Source organism: Zonotrichia leucophrys, chromosome 8 (genome assembly GCF_028769735.1).
Source record: "Zonotrichia leucophrys gambelii isolate GWCS_2022_RI chromosome 8, RI_Zleu_2.0, whole genome shotgun sequence".
NCBI classification, from domain to species: Eukaryota; Metazoa; Chordata; class Aves; order Passeriformes; family Passerellidae; genus Zonotrichia; species Zonotrichia leucophrys.
The window spans coordinates 26,754,359-26,774,155 of NC_088178.1; the positions used below are offsets into that span (position 1 = coordinate 26,754,359).

The following is a 19,797-nucleotide window of genomic DNA, read 5'->3' on the forward strand; positions in this document are numbered from 1 at the left end:
CTGACAAAGACCAGATATGAATTTAGTTATTGGTCATTGTCTTCAGAAGCAAATGCTAAGTTGCTCATGCAGAAGATCCATTTATTAGATATATGAATTTGGAAAGGGGCAAAACAAAACTGGAACACACATGTGGCAAATTTCCCTTCTTCACTTCAAAGGCTTTTCAACTTTTTATTTATCACGAGTGAAAGTAGCTAAAACTCAAAACCCTTGTCCAATTACTACGAAGCCCAGGTTATCTTTTAAATACACACCTGCAAATTTTGTTCCGGGACAAAGAAAATCCTAAAGGGCAAGGAAACATTTTCAGAGAGCTTTGGAAAGACAGATGTGCTACACTGAAGCTGAGATGCTGGGCCTCCCATGAGCCTTGTGCTATTTCCTTATCGTTCTGCATCTGACACAGCCATTGATGGTTAAAGCAAAGGATCTGCACAGCAAAAGCAAGAAGCATCAAACCTCATCCTTGATACTGAAGTCAACGGCCCCATCAGCTCAGCAGTGCCCCAAATTCCATCTGCAAGGAGCACCTACAGGCTGCAGGGCATTGTTTTGTGTTGCCATTTCACTGTTTCAGTGTCCTGCACAGGGAACAGCCCTTGCCTGTAAGTCACTGTGACATTCTTTGGGATGGCAGCTGCTCAGTGGTCACTGTGGGATTCCCAGGGCTGTAACACATCCGAGTGCATTCCCCCTGAGCTCCCACCTCACCGCCCTCTGCAAAATGGTCAGTGGATCAAAACAGCCATAAACATGCCAGTATTGCCCCCTCCTCTCAAGCCAAAGGTTCCATAGAGCTCAAATAGAGCACCTTTGACCACAATTTGTATTTTTTCCTGATAGACTCTGTAGGACTCATCGATTAAATCTTGAATTTGAGGGAGCACACTATTCTGTAATGAGACAGTTTGCTGCAGTATCACTGAACCTCTCCATATTTTCACTGTGTTCATCTTTAGAGCTTGTGAATGTCCTTTGAGCAGCCCTTACTTTTTACAAGATTCTTTTGTTCCTTTACACCAATATTCTTCACCCTCCTGAAATGCTCTTGATTTACATGAACAGCACAAGCAATTCTTTCATACAACTCCTGGGAGATTTGGAAGTAATTTTTTTGGCTTTAGCTGTCTCAGATCTTAACTGCTTCAGATTCAGCAAGCATTACCAGCCACCCTCTTCTTGTAGCCTGTGATTTGAAAAACTCCTCAGTGAGAGGCAGCCACTGATTCTCTTGATTTCTCATGCAACCCCTGTAAAGCAGAGCTTGAAAAGATCACAAAAACCATACTCAAATTTAAGTTGCACTGGATAGTCATCAAACAGAAACTTCCTTGGACCATAAATCTATTTGCACAATGTAAGAAACTTTACTGGAAAAGGGGGAAAAGGACAAGAGGGATTTATTTTGTATTTCTCTATCTATCTCCCAGATACTCTCCCTAATTTAGTAAGACTTTAAAGGCAGCTGAGAGAAAGCACAGGTACAGGGAAGAACAAGAGCGGAAAAGGATGCTATGAATTCACAAGCTGTGTACAACCAGTATGTTGTGCTCACGAGCCAGTTGAAAATGATGCAAAACAGTTGGGAATTTCACATGACACCATCCTGGTATTGTTCAAACACAGAAGTGATTTCATAAGCAGAAATTAGCCAAGGTACAGAAGCAAGAAGACAATGATAGACTGCTTTCAGTGGCTGGTGATGGACTTAGGGTTCCTGTATGTCACCAAAAATGACCCTGTAGTGATGAGCTTTACTATCCAGAAACACCATCATGAACAACCAATCCTGGTCATAAAGACCAAACCATTTTGTTTTCAGTTTCCCTACAGAAAAAAAAGAGAGGAAACCTTTTCCTCTGAGTTACAGTTGCACGTATAAGCAAGCCTCAGACAATCCCATAAATGGGATCATTCATCAATAAATCCTTCATTTGTTCAGGTCCCACAGCAGACACTTCACCTCGGATATAAACCATCCGTAGCAACATGACAAGTGTGTGTGCAGTACTTGAGCCCTAAGATAAGAATAAAATAAAATGTAAAAGGCAAACCTCAAAGAGACTCTAAAGCAGAATAAAGAACTTGCAGGTGATTTTTTGCTCTGTTTTCTTTTTCTTTTCCCTTTGCATTATCCCAAGGTAGGAATTCCTGAAGCTGCCCTAGGCAGGGGCTTGGCATATTATGTTCCAGCAGTTCTATATTTTAACTTAGGCAGTGGACACTGTTTTTAAGCTCTGCCCTGGCATCTTCCAACAGCAATCCTGCAGTTCCCATTTGCATATTGTAGTGCCCAGAGTTGTTTCTTCCCTGCTCATTTTCATGTAAAGCAGGATGAATGTTTGGTTTTAGTCTTCTGCTGCTAATTGAAAATCTCCAAAAGCAAACTTTGATTAACTCTCCACACTCAGACCTGACCACACAGCTGAGAGCACAGATCAGCTCTGTTGGCTTTTCTCTCTCCCTGCCTTGCTTTTCTGTCCTGGCACACACAGGATCTGCCTTTCAGAAAAGCTCCCTGGCAGTGCTGCCCTCACCTTTTACTGAAACGCAGCAGCAAAGCCTTTCACAGCTGTGGATGCTGCCTTGTTTCCTACTTATTCCTTTCACTCTCGCCCCTCTGCAGCTCCTGCACACTTCTTGTCTTTGCTTCTCGCCATCAAACCTGAACTTACTCATTTCTGCACTCCCAGCACTGCTCAGCACTGAGCCTTGTGCATGCACAGGTTATGCTCACAAGTGCCTTACACTTTAAAATACTTCCAAATTCCTGTGTCACTCACAGGAAAGCATTTGGCTAATTAAAGATCTGCACATAAAACCTTTTACAAACCAACTCAGCCTTTTTAAAAGCAAGGACATAATAAAAAAACTGGATTCAAATCCATATTTAGACTATCTAAAAAGCAAAAAAAAAAAGTACTTTGAGCTATGCAGAGCCAGGGCTGGGAGCCATATGCAATATTTTTAGACACCCAGATTTCTTATTTGCTTTAAATGTCAGGGCACTCCAACTAATTAGTGTTCTGCCTCACCTATTCACAGTGCTGCCTTTAAAGCCAGCAGGAATGCTGCTGCCTGTTTCACTGGGAGTTCCATGTTGTGGAATGAGGATGGGAACCACGAAGGATTAGGAAGTACTGACAGCAGAGAGAGGCAGGATGCTACAATTTAATGACACAAGAGGCACTGCTGTAATTCCACAATTGGCACCACGTGCTGGGAGCACCTGGGAGATGCTGTTCCAGCCCCTGGGCTCCCCTGACACACGGGCTGCCACGTGCTGAGCACACACAGCACCCACCACAAAGGTCAGCAGTACAGGGATCTCATTTGGGAAGACAACTTTTACAAACAGCTGTTTTTGTACTAAGCAAAGATCTACTGGTATGTGAAATTTATGGCTTGTTCAACTGAAAGAGAGGGATGAAAGCAGGTATTTGTGTTTGGCATCCAGTGGCAGTGGCCTTTCCTCTTCTCCTTCCACAAGGACCTTATTACATAAACTAAGAGGGATAAAAAAGGTATTTATTCATCCCTATGGACTATCAGAGTGAACAATGCTCTTGCTGGCTTCCCTGTGTTCCTGAAGGCAGAACATCACCCAATGACTTTACTTCCAATAAGCATCTATTACTATCACCTGAAAACTCCATGTACATTTAAAAGTAATCTTCTGTAGTTTCCCCCTCTAATTACCCTTGACAGTGAAGGACACCTGCCCCCCTTTTTATCTGCCCCCACAACAGCAGAGCCCACAAACCCACAGGAATTCAGGAGCAGTGACAGTGCTATTGCTCCTACCAGGGCAAACACAAAATTGCAGAGCAGCCCACCAGATAAAAATGCTCTGAATAGGAAGGAAAATCACCAGCACTCCTGGGGTGTAATGCTTCCCAGCCATCTCCAGGAAAAAACGAGTGGATTTCAAAGGGGGGATGTAACTTTCTGTTCTGGCACCTGCTGAATGTCCCCCACTGCTCTCCAGGGAGGTTTCAGAGCATCTCAGCTGCCTGTGCTATTATTATGTCAGCACTTCTCCTGCTAAATCCTTTCCCAAGCAGTCTGAAATCCTGCCATTGTAATTCCAGGTGTGCTGAAAATGGGCCTGAAATTTTCTTCTGCTGTGTGATGCATTAACCTGGCTTAAAACCACCGGGACTTGCACACAAACTCTGTATTTTGGGTGCTCTTCTTATAAGACTAAATTGCAGCTGGAGAAAAAGCAATGTGGCTCTGCTGGAGATTCATTTATCTGGATCACAAAAGAATAGTGAATACAGGCAAAAAAAAAAAAATCCCAATATAAGTGTATACTTGGAGTTTTCTGCCTTGGGACAATAGGGAAGAGATGCTGTGCAGCTCCACGATATAACAGGATCCATAACAACAAATACACTGACTTTCAACTTTTAGCAAAATCCATCCCAAATTTTGGTTAAGCATACCAAACATTGAAATTAGTAAAAAACAGTAGTGTTGGCATAGTAATTTTTACTACAGCAGCTCTATAGACAGAGTGCCCACCCCCATATGCAATGGAAGCCAAATGGTAATTGGGAATACATTAATACTCCTAATATTTACTGTTTGGAAGTGTTATCACTGTTATAACTATGTAACAGAGATTCTCCATACCATGTAAGCAGCATTTCCCTTTCTTAACTCAATCCTGGGGTGCTTGGATTAAACATCAGGAGGCCAAATGAGACTATCACTAAACTCATAAAATCTCATTTTCTGCCTTTTTGAAAGCAATAAACTTTTTACCCTTCTCACACTGAAAAAATACAGCTACAACAAAATTGCACAAATTATTTCAGTTTGGATAATGTGTCTGGAATAGCTTTATTTTATCTTCATGCCCATTAGGGTCAGAATTCTCACAAGGCAGTTTCTGCATATCCTGACAACAAGCAGGCTGCACTCAGAGCTTTTCCCTTTTCCAAGTGAAAGAAGAGAAATTTCAGCCCTCAAATCAAGCCTCTAGATCCCCAAGACTTCACAATATGCACAATCACACCCACATTTTTGCCTTTTGGGTTCTTTTTTTCCACAGTAACAACACTGCCAGGATACCTCAGGCTTTTAAAACCCTCATCCAGCAAACTGAGCATCTAAAGAAGAGAAATCCAGAAGCTTGTGGCTATTAAAAATCCCTGTGGAGCACTGCGAACCATCCAAACTGCCCAGGGCCCAGTTTGGAAGGCCAATAATGAATGAATTACAATAGTCAATAAGGGATGTAATTAAGGAAGTAGGTTCTTCTGACATTTACATTTTGCTAGCTGCCACATGTCCATGAAATGTGTTATTGTTTCCCCTTCTGAAGTACCAGGGTCTATAAATACCTTTTAAGAATCATACACAGATTTTTAAGTCCTCTCCTCTGCCATATTCTAATTAGACACATTTATTGCATGTAGAACAGTAAATGCCATGTTTTACTGGTCATATTTACAAGCACAAAGATGGAAAGTGTCAGGGAGCAGGGCATGACTCCCAGTCAGCTCAGAGGGATCTCCTGCAGGCAGAAGCTGTGGACAATGCACAAAAAAAGGTCCCAAATGTCACAATTTTCAATTCTACATGCAAAATTTGAGTTTGTTGTTTTACAGTTATTGCTCTTTATTGTTAGTATGTAATATTTTTTTACACTGCAGCCCTTACAAGTCCCCAGCATGGTCCAAGACCAAATATTTCTCACAGAAAAAGTTCCTATAAACAGACAATACTGACTAAAAAAATAAAGAAAGAAAGAATTAAAAGGTTATCTCAGCAAGTTTAAATTGTATATAGTTATACAATTTAAATATCTATATTTAAATTGCAACCTTTAAGAGCTAAAGGCCAGATGCCCCTTGGGACATCTCTGGGATGCAGGAATGCAGTAGCTCCTCAGCATCATCAGGTTTAAAACAAGTTGGTAGCATGGGAGTATTTTAAGGAAAAAATAAGGAGGTACTGCATGAATATGTGCAAAGAATTCCTCCAAAAGATGATGGGTAGGATAGGAAGGGATCTGGGAGTCATTTATTAAGAAAACTGAATAAATGAATGGTGAAAGTTGGTGCTATGGATTGACTCCTCAAAAGCTGATGAGGAATAAAGGCAGCCATGAAGAGGCTGGAAAAACAACAATTCAGCAATGGGGTGATAAAAGAGAGAAGGCAGATCCAGCCCAGGAATGCAAAGGGAAGTGTGACATGATCAAAAGAATAAGCTGAGGCAGCAATCCTGGCAGTCACAATGGATTTCAAAAATAAAAGTCAAATTTGTCAAGGACAAAGAAAGGGATAACAATTGAGACACGAGATGAAGAGAGGCAGGACTGGGTTTTAACTCTCAGTGTGAGAGCAAATGCTGTATTTCAGAGCAGGTGAGAAGAATTCTGCAAGATCTGCAGTCACCCTGGGTGTGGCAATGCAAACACAGCAGCAGCCAAACAGGCTGCTGAATGTACAGGGCTGAATAAGAGATGATGCTGATATTTTGCTCAGCTCTCTGAAAAGGAGGTCAGAGAGAGACCCCTGGGAGTCAGGATTAGAAGGCCTGGTTTAGCCTCACTGAGCCTGAGCTGTTGGCTAAACATGCAAGGAGAGAGAGGGCTGGAGAGACACATCAAGACTGGAGCAGAACTCCGAGCTGGAATCACTTGGTTCCACACAATAACCAAATTTATGTTTGAAAATTAAACAACTGGCAAAAAGCACAGCAGGGAGAAAAAAAAAGGGATCAAGGACAGAGAGCACACAGGAAATCCCAGATGAAAACTGCAGGAGAGGATCTAGGAAAATAGGTAAAATCTAGAGACAAGAGGCATGGGGATCAGCTGAGAGGCCTTGGTCTGGCTGGAACCAGTGGATGGGGAAGATGCTCACAGAGGGCTGCACCTGAGATCAGCCAGAGAAAGGAACTTTGGCAAGTTTCAGAGAAAAGGAGGTCAGAGAGAGACCCCTGGGAGTCAGGATTAGAAGGCCTGGTTTAGCCTCACTGAGCTTGAGCTGTTGGCTAAACATGCAAAGAAAGGGCTGGAGAGACACATCAAGACTGGAGCAGAAGACAGAGCTGGCATCACTTGGTTCCAACACAATAACCAAATTTATGTTTGAAAATTAAATAACTCTGGCAAAAAACACAGCAGGGGGGGAAAAAAAGGGATCAAGGACAGAGAGCACACAGGAAATCCCAGATGAAAACTGCAGGAGAGGATCTAGGAAAATAGGTAAAATCCAGAGACAAGAGTCATGGGGATCAGCTGAGAGGCCTTGGTGTGGGATCAGCTGATGGGGAAGATGCTCACAGAGGGCTGCACCTGAGATCAGCCAGGGAGAGGAACTTGGGGAAGTTTCAGAGACATGAAAGGGACAAACCCCACCATGGGAGCCCCAGGCAGGGACCACCAGCATCCTCCTGGCCAATCCCACCCTGTGGCAAACACAAAACTCAGTGAACTCCTCACCCCATCTCTCCTGCTCACTGCGGAGCGAGGAGAGAGCAGGAGAAATTAATTCCTTCTTTTATTTCTATTTTTAAAGCCTCAGAGACGCTCAGTGAAAGAGACTGTGACAGTTTGACATTTCATCTGCTCCAGCACATGTGCTTCAAGGAATAACTGCAGATCCAGGATTGTACCTCGATTTCTGGCCAGGGATGCCAGAACCAACAGATTTCCAGCAAAGTCAAGAAGTACCTTTGGTACGTTTCAAACGAGGCCTCTTCTGCCAACAGTGAGAAATTTAATCTTGCTAAAATTCTCTTTCAGCCAAGTTTAGCTGTCCTGTTAGCAATCTATCAGCATAATTAACACCATCACTCACATTGCACAGGGAAGAGCAGCAAATCCAGGGGTTATCAGCAGAAATCTGATAAAGCTTCAGAATATGCTGGGAAATGCTTAACTTGAGAAATCTGCACTGTAAGGTCAAGAGAGCTTAGAAGTTCAGGAAGATGGGCAAGATGCTGGCATCCAAAACATTGGCTGGAACATTTCAGAGCCATGACATGATCTCAGTTAAACAGAACACTCTGAGGACAACAGGATTATAACCTCCCACCTCGTGTATTATTTATTTGGATGTCATTAAGATTTAAAGCAGAAGCACCATCACCAGTTCTGTGGAGATAAAATAATTTTTTTTATAGAATGCTACAGGTAAGAGGGCACTGAGTAACACCATTTCAGGCAGGTAAACCCTCAAAGATAATAAAATCAAATCCTTAGCAAAGATAATGAAGGTTGGAGGAACTGATAGATAACAAGAACAGATAGTCAAAATGAAATAAATGTATTTATACACATGGTTTACCTTCCTGGGTTTCACACTGCCAGCCTGAAGAAAATGGCTACACATCAAATTCATGAAATATGAGTAACACACTGCAATAAATACCAAAATCCTACCAGAGCATTCCTAGAAATGTTACAATCCCACAGGCTGGGCCCAAGAGCTTTATTTCAATAAGGATAGGGGCCAGCATCTCTGAAAGAGAATAGGCAATGCAAATGAAACTCACTTTCAGGGTGCTACAAAATAGGTAAAAATTGGTGAGATGACTGTCATCTTCATCAGCTGGGTTACATCTGTTTAGGGTGTTTCCCATACATAAACAAGATACTGACACTGATTTACCCTGCTTTTTGGCCAGTGGAGGAATCCAGATAAATAATTTAGCTATACAATACCTCATAAAGAGCTATGTTTTACAGAGTACTCTGGCAATCTGCACATCCATGCAATTACAAAAATTTACTTTAACAGAAAGAATTTGTTGCTTAGAGCCAAATAGTAATTTCTTGCTTTTATCTCATTTCTTTTTCACAGTTTAGGGGCTTGCCATTGAAGTCGGCAGCATTTTGCAATTAGAGACAACAAGAGTTTAAAAGCAAACCTCACTGCATGGAGGTGGAAGGAAATCTTTTCCCAAGCATTTCAGAGGATTTAATTATTAGTTTCAAATACACTTTTGGAAAGGAACCTGCAAGTAAACAGAGATTTATGGCCACATAAATAAACAATGAGACAATTACAGGCTCTTTACAGAGCCCAGATTAGTCACGCAGGTCTAATGAAGCATCACTGAGCTATCACAGGGAGATGGCCTGATGTGTGTGATTAACAAAACAACATCCAGGAAAAGCTAAACAACACTGCTGGGCCTCCACAAAATCTGCACTTCCTTCCATAGGCACAGCCATGGCTTTTGTTGCTTCCTTAGCAAATCACCAATCTCTACATTCCACCCCAAAAGGGAGAATATTAAATAACACAATACAATTATTTGTATTCTTGCTGTCTGAAGATCATGCTCTTGAAGATATAAAACAACTCCCATAAAATAAATTAAGAATATATTGCAGTACTGAGGTCTAACCAAGATGGATGTGACAGAAGAAATGGTAAAAAAAATTATTTTCATGTAATATGCAGCAAGGAAACCTCTATAGTTAGGTAGAGCAAGTCTTGCGTTCAGCAATAATTATAGTAGGGTTTTTTTACAGTAAAAACTAAAAGAAAATGTACATCCCTCAGGTAAGGCATATATTTAGCAAACATAATCTGGAGAAAGCAAACGGGATGGATGGAAAATATCTGACAGCTGAAAAAAAAGGTGCATTTATAAGATTAATAGGGTTAAACCCGATGTGTAATGACAATTTTTGGCATACACACAACAGGGGAACATCCTGTTAGTCATATTAAATACAATTTTTTGCTATCATGTTCTAAACACACTGACAAGTACTTGGAAAGTGGAATGAAGGGACCTCTTTAGGGTAATCCCTGGCATGGAATGATGGAATGTAAGAAAGGATTGTTATTATTTCTATTGCAGCGCTGTAGATGAACCATACTGGACTGCATCTACAGTGCAGATTCGCAGCAAAATCCTTCTTGCATTCTTCTTGGTGAGATATATTCTTTCCAAATGATATTCCACCTTCAACTCAATCTCCTTCATGGATAAATTTACTCAAAGAGCAGAATTCCTGATGGCTGGAATAATACCATTATTAAAATCAATACTTTTTTGATGAATATTATGTCTGGAACATATTAAGGAGTGCTATAAAGTAGAGGAAGAAAAAACCCTGCTTATCATTTTCAGTAGTAACCCAACCAGAGCCCTTCATCTGTAACGAATTACAGAGCAATTCCCCTAAATCATCTGGATGAAGTCAGCTATGACACTGCCAATTTTTTTAAAAAATTTGCTAGTTTTGAGCTACAAATTGATTTTTTATTGTGATAAATTAAAATCCAATGGCAGCCTACAAGACACTCAACATGAAGAAGCCCACTTTTTTTTTCCTGAATATTTTTATTCTTTTCTATCACATTGGGCTGAAGCTGGGGCGGACGTGACAGCAATAGACAATGGTAGAAGTTAAGAAAGGACACTCGAAGAGGTAGATAATCTTTCCAAAATACCCTTTTGGGAATTCCAAAATCAGGGAAATACAACCAAGGGAAAAAGCATTGTGGTGGACAGGGAGGGTTGTTAAAGGAGGAGAAAGCAAATGCAAGATTATGCAAACTCTTCCCTGCTGCATAAAAGTCAACACCAAACTCCAAACTTCATAAACTCTGAAGTTTAACATGGAAATTAGAAGATCAGTGTGAGTGAAATATAATCTTTTTCCAGCTCTTTACAGCTTCTTCCCATCCAAAAACCTGGGCTGAGCAACCCCTAGTTTTGCCAGCTTTTGGGATTTTCCAGCAGGAACGGGAATGAGATGACAACTGCAGGCTGGCAAAGCAGAGACAGGCTGGATGAGAGAGACAAAGAATTAATGGGACAAGAGTGTGAAACTCTGGGACAAGGAGAGACCCAAGCTGGGAAAAAAGCCCAGGGGATGGTGGCTGTGAAGACCTGGCAGAGGATTTTGTGCACCTCTGCTCCAAGCCCTTGGCATGGGAAGCACGACTCTCCTGTTTTGACAACACCGTGTAAAAACCGCAGTGGAAAGCTCCCCACAAGGCTCTGTCACAGCCCTGCTGCAAGAAGGACAACTCAATAGTCCTGCCCATCACGCGGGCAGCTCGGGGGCAGACGTCTGCAAGGTGGATTTAAGGGTTTCATTCTAAGCCTCAGTGGGTGAGTGACAGGTTTGCTATAAGGATGATATAGTTATGTCAGATTTAGAGTGTGGGATGTCAGAGCTGTGAAATGAAGGAGACTGTTCCCATGTCCCCACCTTGCATTCTGCAGACAGGAGAGTGTGCAGGAGAGGCAGCTGGAATAAAGCACACCTTTGTTTCTAAAACAAGTCCTCTCTTCCCTCTTTATTCTAGGCAAAAAATTCCAGTGTTTGAGAAACATTCAGAGACAAGTGCAAAAGGAACAGACTTTCTCTTTCTTCTTTTTTATTTCCCCCATAAAAAGCTTTAATCTCAGGAAAATAACTGTGGTTGGGGTGCAATTTGCACTGACAGCCCTAATTCTGACATTTCCTATTTTCTGTAACCCCAGCAATGCCCTCTGAAGCACAGCTTTTGCATGGATACTTTACACAACACATCCCAAATGAGCTTTTCATTACTAACTACTCGTATTATGTATCAGTGAGCTCAATGACATTGATTTTCTAATAATATAAATTAACTGGCAAAGATAATTTCATCTATCATCAGTAGGGTTTTATTTCTGGCACCGTGCTAAATAGTTAATCTTCCAAAAGATTAAATCAAGACCTTTTTAAAATTCAAGGCAGAGCTTAAACTGCTGTAAAAATCTTCTTAATTATGATTAAAACAGTTTGTGTGTTGTTGCTTTTTATCCAAGTAGTGTAATGTTTTGCTTAGGTTTCTTCTTTTAGAGCAATTTGAAAAAATCAAACATGGTATTGCTGTGGCAGAAACTGTGTAAGGCATGAAAGTCTCTGCAACTTGTTCCACCAGATACTGCTGAGGAAGTTGCTGCTTCATAGAGACAACCTCAAATTTTCCAGTATCTTTTACCTCTCATTCTATAAAAAATGTAATTTTTGTATCACTGACAATACAGAAGGTACACTCTACAAGTGATGTAAGGGATGATAACCCTTTATCAAATTTCTGAGATGCTTCCTGTGTGTTTGCACCAGTGAGATTCCACTGCCCAGCCAGGAAATGCTTCTAAAGTAACGAGGGAAAGATTCAGCTCTGTCCCAGCACACAATTAACTTTACTTACCCCTGTCTTTTCATCAAAGATTTTGATTCCCCCAAAGGAAACTGTTAAGAAGACTTTTTGTTTATGCTCTCCTTTCGATCGAGCCGCAGCAACAATTCCCTGTGCAAACAAAGAGCAGTTTTAGTTGGTTTCCTGATTCTCCCATGTGCCACAGATTTACTTGTGAACAATTCACCACTTTTGTAAGAAAATTCACCCCTTTTATAGGAAAACTTAAAGGTTTTCCAGGAACAGCCCCCTCCTTGCTTCTGGCTTTCTCCTTTTTTTCAAGGTACCACATCTCTTTATGCTACCCAGAGAGCATTTCAAATGTGCTCCCACTTCCAACCTCTGCACTAGCTAATCCTCCATGAAATTTGTTTTCATGGAAGCTGAAGGTCATTTCTAGCACACTTTTCCTAGCTATAAGCTCTTCTATTTATTTATTTTTTAAATAGGAAAAAAAAAAACAGCAAGCAGCAGAGGACAGAAAATGTCAATGAATTTAGCTTACTTCACACTCATCTAGTACAAGCAAATTGAGGTTTTTCTAGAAGAAAACTATTCTAAAAATCAAACTACACCTGTGCTGTGACAAACTACTATTGAGAGTAATTTTTTTCTTCAGGATCTCAGACCTTTACTTTGTAAGAGAACTTGCTGATACCATCTCATGCATTATTCTCCCACAGCAGAATGACAACAGTAACTTCTGTTTCCACCTTCCCAGGAGCCTGACCAGTAACACTGAACTGAGATCAAATATAAACAGTTGTACTCCTAAATGAAATGAAAATATTTAGACTTTATCTGGTTCTCTGCAATTCCAGTGTTTCAAGAAAAATTAACTTAAGTTTCAAGATGTTCACTGCTGCCATTACAAGGATCTGATGTTCATGTTAGGGGACACTGGGTTTCCAGAACCCATGAATTAATGCTCTGCCCTCAAAAATGAATTTCTAACATCCCTTCCTTTAACAGTTTTAGACATTTCCCAGTACTGTTTAGATCAATCTTGGCACCTGCAAACGGGTATTAGGCACCTGGGAAATGTGGAAATATTAATCCATGGAGGAGAGAGACAAAAAGGTTTGTGCAGCAGAACAGTGACAACTCTCCCCACAGTGCAAGGATGAGAAATGATGAGAAACACCCAACACACATTTAAATCAGGCTGGAATATTGGGGCTGATGTCACACACCAACAGAGCAACTTTTGGAGCGGATTAATTTCTGCCTGCCATAAAAGTGATTTGTAAATTATCTCCCAGATCTTGCTTTTAGGTTGTTGAACCACAAGCTGAGTGTCACCCCATGCTGTTTCCCTAATGAGTCACTCAGTCCTCCTGGATGGACTGCAACCCTGTGGGCTGGTAGTGCACCAGACACCATTTAGTGATTTCTCCTCCTGAAAAACCAGCAATGGAAAATCCATCAGCTCTCTAGGCTGGGAGGGAAATAAAAGGGAAATAAAAGGGAAAAGGCAGCAGAGGGTTTGCTGCTAGACCTGGTTTGTAACCCTGCAATGCAGAGGGGAAATGGGAAGTGAACGGCCAACAGTGCACTCAGGAAAACACAACCTCTCCTTCCTCCTTTCCTTCCCAGGGACTCAAGCTCTCCCAGATGTCCCAGGGTGAGGGACAGAACAATTCCTACAGGAAATCTCATGCTCTGAGAGAGACTGGGCCATAGAGGGATATCTGTCAGCTCCAGAGAGCCCACCCTGGACACCACTGGTACTTCAGACTGTCTACACTCCAACCTTACACCCAAATCTGCTTTTGCCATGGCTCCATTTCATCCCCAAAACTCCAGGGACTCCTCTTTACATTCTCATGCCCCATCCTATCAGTGCACTGTCTGATTTTGCAACACATCAGCCCTTCCATTGCTGGTGCAAGGCATTCTCCTCCCAGGAGGACAGCAGCTCCCCCCAAATCTGGCTGCCTACACCCGTCACTCACAGGAGGTAACAGCCAGAGGCAGTGCTGAGGTTGATTAGAAATGTCATAGAAAATGCTCTGATATCCCATTTTCCTCCACAGTCATTTACTTCCCCTTTTGCATAATAAAATTATTCAATTTGCAGTGTGTTGTTTGTAATTTGTGGACAAATTGCAGTGGTGTCAATCACGGAGTAACTACAGAACTCAGAGATAATGTATTAAAATTAAACCAGGATAAGCAACACCAGGCAGGAGTTCATGCAAAATTGACTGATTTCAATACATAATTAACCAGACTAAGGCTCAGTGTCATGAAAGGAGAACGAGAGCAAGTTCAGGCTTAATTTGACAGTAACATTGGAAAGTTTCACTGCACCTTGAGCTTCATCATGGAGTCCTGGCATAACTTGTCCCCTCGGGCAGCAGAAACCTCATCGATCCCGATCAGCTTGGCCTTGTAGCGGACACCGTCACCCTTGAACCTCTTTATCAAAGTGGCTTCGCTGCGATCCTGACCTGCAAACACAACATGCACATGAGGATACCCACAGCAGGGCAAGGGGGAACAAGTGAAGGAGCACAGCCAAGTGGCAAATCAGGTCTAACTCCAAACATTTCAGTGGAATTAGAAGGGAATGCTCACTCGATAAAACCTTTTGGCTACCCCAAAGGAATTCGCAGTGGAACTGCTGCCATGCAAAATCTCCAACACACAAATTAGGTTTTTACAGAAGCAAGAGATAAACCTGAATCACGGCTCGTGGATGTCAAAGTCTCAAGCTGCATCAAGGGAAATAGAGGTTGGATATTAGGAAAAAGTTTTTCACTGAAAGGGTGATAAAGTTCTGGAATGGCTGCCTGGGGAGGTGATGCAGTCCCCATCCCTGGGTGCGTTTAACAAAGCCTGGATGTGGCACTGGGTGCCAGGGTTTAGTTGAGGTGTCAGGGCATGGGTTGGACTGGATGATGTTAAAGGTCTCTTCCAACCTTTGAATTCTTTAAAAAACTTGTGATCTGTACAAGTAGTTCTAATCCCAATACACAGGACAATTCTGCATTGTGCAGACAAAACTCTAACAGAAACATGCTACTATTTCCTTACAAAATGACTCATCTAAGCAATATTTACACTATTAACACTTGAAAGGTGGAAAACCAAATACCAAATTGGATTCTTTGTTTGTAGAACACTGATGCTTTAGAACTCCTGGTTCTATTCTTTTTGCACATAAACATACACAGAAATAACATAACTGGAAAAAGCTGCTCTCACAGGCTCACCCTAAGAAGCTTTAAAAAAGGCAAAAAATACGTTTCTTGATAAAGATGCTTGGGTTTTAGTTGTCTCTTTTTTCTGCTATTTTATTTTCATTAGAGTAGTAGCAGTAGAGTAGAAGTAGTAGTAGTAGTATTCAAACTATTAAGCTATTTTTATCTCAACCCACAAGTTCTCTCAGTTTTACCCTTCCAATTCTCTTCCCCCCATCTGGAGGGGAGTGAGTGCCTGCATGGTGCTTTGTTGTCAGCTGAGGTTAAACCATGACACCAAGGTACCTAAATTACCTGAACCACAACAACCCACAAAAAAAGACATCTTTGTCAGGAAAACTTTCCCCCCCCTTCCCTGAGTATCTGCAGAACAGTTTCTACTGTGTCTCACCTGGAAGAAAAATGTTAGTTAGGGAATCAGTCTTCCTAAAATTGATTAAACATATATTTTGCAGCTGCCTGTGGAATTTTTTGCTAGGATCTCAAAAAAACCCAGGAGTGAGCTGTAAATAACTGCAAGCAAACAAACAACAGCCAAAGCACAAAGAAGCAGGCAGAATGGTGAGATATTGCACAATTTTCAGTTTCTTGGACCCAACAGATTTCTCAAAAGAAACCTTCCCTAAACATGGACAGACATTGCTAAAATTTACACTATTGCCACCTAAGGCTCTGGTCAGATTCTTCCAGCTGATGTAAAAGAATGAACCAGAAACCAGAGTCTGATATAAAGGGGAAACAGGTCAGGAACCAGTCTTAGTCTACACTTGAGAATTCTGGCTCAAACTTTCTCCAGAGCTCATTCCTATTTAAAAGGTCAGATTAAAGCACTAAAAAAATAGTATCATTAATATAATAAATTTTATTAGTATATGAAGATTAATATGATCTGATACTGTACAGTTGTTTACTGATAAGAAGTAGTACAGAAGCTTTGGGGAAAAATTCTATTTTGCTTTGCATTTCTATTAAAAGCACCTTCATTAGCAGTCAACACTTTGGCCAACTTTGCTAATTTACACACTTATCAAGTTGATCAACCAGTTAGGTTCTAAACTATGGAATTAAGCCTTTACAATACCATTATGAGCATATATGATCAGCAAAAAGCACTTCCAAATGAAGATATTCATTTGGTTCCCTTCCCCTCAGAGTCAAGCACTGGGAACTAATGATGGATTAAATGCATATTAAGAAAACAGAGCTATTTTAAGCATTTTGAGATCTTCAAGTATGTTTGAGCTGACAAATACTATTTCTTTCAATGAAAAACACCAGCTCAGAGCAATGTTTTAATGCCTCATTTGCAGCTTTTCAAAAATAAGGAGGCTCTGAAGTGCTGCTGTGATAGCTCAGCAGCCACCCAAGTGTTTCCCCTGATTTCTTCTCACCCCTCAAAATAACTGAGCAGGGCTGAAACTTCATGCTCTGACATTATCTTGTATTTAAAGGAAAAAAAAAAAGGCAAATGAGACACAAGTGATGAATCAGAAACTCTCAGCAGTGCTAATATCGTTCCCCAGGGAAACGTCAAGGCAGATGTTGGCACCATCAGCTAGAAACAATGAAAAACCATTTCCCACTCTCAGCCTCTGGAGCGGGGCAGGAGGGAAAACATCTGGAGAAACAACAAAGTACAACAATAACAGTGGACTTTTCCATATGTCTTTTATACTTGCAAAGACATCCTGTTGATTTGCAATAAACACGATCCAATTCCAACAGCTTCCTTAGCCGAAATTTCCAACTTCACGCCTCCGTTAGAGCCAAAGGCAGCTGTGAGCTGACAGCAGGAGCATGTCAAGTGTTCAAGAGTCTTTTCTGGGTCCAAGTCGTGACTGTGACCCTGCATTCATCTGTTATTTTAACATTTATACTCGTTTCAACCTCTGCTGTGTTTTACTGCATTATTAATCCCTGCCATTAACAGCCCACTCAAACACAACTTACGGCCGTGTCTGCTTCGGCACGAGTCCCATGTCAATTATGACCCAGATTAGGCAGGATGAAGTGCTTTTGGGATAAATGACTGGGAAAAATCATCAGCCTGAAAATGATGTAGATATTTGAAACCACGGTGGAAGCTGCAAATTGCTGGAGACCACAAATTCATCCATGAAAGCCCAGAGCATGTGTCCCGTGCAGAGCACGCAGAGCGCACACGCACACTGCCCTATATTGTGGGCCAGCCATCTGCAAGCCACCACTCCTCAGCACACACCCACATCTCCTCTGGTCTGTATTCACTCACATTCCCAAATTTTGGTGCTGAAAACTCCCTACCTGCCTGGGAAATTACCACGTGATGCTGATTTTGCAGCACCCATGAGGTGTGTGAGATTTATTGGGAGGGTGATATTTCACTGGAACCCTGGACACTTTGGAAAGTACATAGTCCAGACTGTCATAAACATCTCATCATCGAAACAAAAAAGGGTGGGGTTTTTAATGACAGCTCTTGAACAAGGTTCTTTCAGTATTGGAAACTGCATAAATAAGAGCTGCCTGAATTACGAGGCTGTAATTCTTCCCAGGCTTCAGAGGAGGGGGAGTGAGAATATCAAACCACTACACCAGGAAGTGAATCTTTCCTTCCATGTAACAAGCAGAGTCAAGCTTTGCTTCTTTGCAGCTTCTGCTTTTATCAGGGGAGCTCTGCCATCAAGCCTGGCTCTCCAGCCATCCCTGCCACCACACTGGATGGGTCACAGCCTCTGGAAGGAAAATTATTCTGGATACAGGGATGCACTTACTGCCAGAGCTGAGTTTTATTTCAATACTGTGAAGCCACATCTTGGGGTTAGGTAACATCTCCATGGTCCAAATAGGCACAGTCATCTGTGAAGGTTTTATGGAACACTGAGGCTTGAGATCAGTAATCCCTATTAGGCCATGATCTGCAGCAAAATTAGAAGCCCATGTTTAATGACAACCACTCCTGTCCCCACTGAAATGTTGTTTTAGCAATTCTTGACTAGAGAACAGCACCCATGCCAAATCACTCTGGGTAAGCAGCTGATGTCCATTGTAGCTGTTCACCTGCCCCCTGCACAGGGAGGAATCTCCCCAGAGTTCTTCTTCAGAAGAACTTACACCATTATCCTTTACACCATTCTAAAATGATCCTAAATTAAATGTTTGTATCAGAACTATTCGAGATCAATGGGTGCTTTCCAATGGTTCACTCTAAAATGCATTCATAGTCTGTTTTTCATAAGCAGAAGAATTTACATAAGAAATAATCTAGGTATTTCTTCCCAACTCAACACAAGCAATTTACAATCCAATATGGAACAAGATTATCAAAATTAAAATCAATTTCATTCTCATGCCAAAAAATTAGAAAAAAAAGCAGAAGCTAAAAACCCACTAAGAAGTCATACAAATTCAGTTTAAAAAGGCGATCACTTTTAATTAGAAAACGTGCTGATCTTGATCCAGGGAAAGTTTTGTTTGCAGTGTATAGATTTATAATCCTCAGAGGGCCTTAAAATGTAAACGTAAGAGTAATTATTACATTTTTATCTACTTTTGTGGATGTCACCACACACCCTGGAGCCATACATGTTCCAGCTGGACCCCCTGCTTCTTTGTGAGAAGGGAAACACGACCTTTGCTGCAGAGCTGTGACATTGCACTTGGACTTTCACACTCTTTTAGGAGAACAATAAATGCCCAGAGCTGGGTGATGCAATGTGCTCCCCAGCTGCCATATGAAGTGGAGAGAGGCTGAGCAGCATCATCAGCATTAAGGTACTTTATCCATCTCACTAAAGCTACTGTAGAAGTCCATAAACAAGGTCTGGAACGCAATCAATCATTTTTATTCAAGGCACTATACCTTAATTAAACGGAGCTTCCCTCGAGCAAGCTGGAGACAGCCCCAAACCCAAACCCCAAGTGCTCAACCCGTGTGCCTCAAGCCCAGTCAGTCCCAAAGGGTGGCGCAGGCAGTCCAAGAGGGAGAGGAGTTACTGTGGAAGATCCAGGATGGAGCAGCCTGAGCTGAATTCCAGAGGTGCTCCCTGTACCCAGCAGCAGGCACGGGGGCTCCCTGGGAAGCTGCACTTTTACCACCAAGAGGGACAGATGTGTTTGTGTCAGTCCTGTGGCTCTGACACTGCTCTGAAGCCTGCAGCTCACCCCAGGTCTGCTTCCCAGGCACTGTGTAATTTAGTGAGTGCTCCCTCATTTATCCTCACTCGTGACACAAGTCAAGGATTACACCTGATTTCAGCTCTCAGCCCCACAGAACACCAAGCTAACACTGGATTAATATGCTAAAGTTTAGAGCAAACGTTGTTCATCCTCCCAGGGGATCTGTAAGTGAGTGTATTTCACAAATAGAAAAATAAAATAGAGCAAAGCCCCGCTGCAGTGAGAGCACTGTTGCTCTTTCTGTCCTGCCACAACACACTCAGCAT

General features: G+C 41.8%; 1 protein-coding gene across 13 annotated transcripts in view; it reads right to left on the bottom strand.

Moving 5' to 3' along the window:
* Positions 1-19,797, bottom strand: part of DAB1 (DAB adaptor protein 1) — a 213,139-nt gene that overhangs the window by 42,429 nt on the left and 150,913 nt on the right. For all 13 annotated transcript variants that reach the window (XM_064719421.1, XM_064719418.1, XM_064719428.1 and 10 more), the window contains 2 exons: positions 14,481-14,620; positions 12,180-12,278 (listed from right to left, as the gene is read on the bottom strand). In XM_064719421.1, the coding sequence (XP_064575491.1) occupies positions 12,180-12,278; positions 14,481-14,620 (239 nt within the window). The remainder of the gene's footprint in view (positions 1-12,179; positions 12,279-14,480; positions 14,621-19,797) is intronic.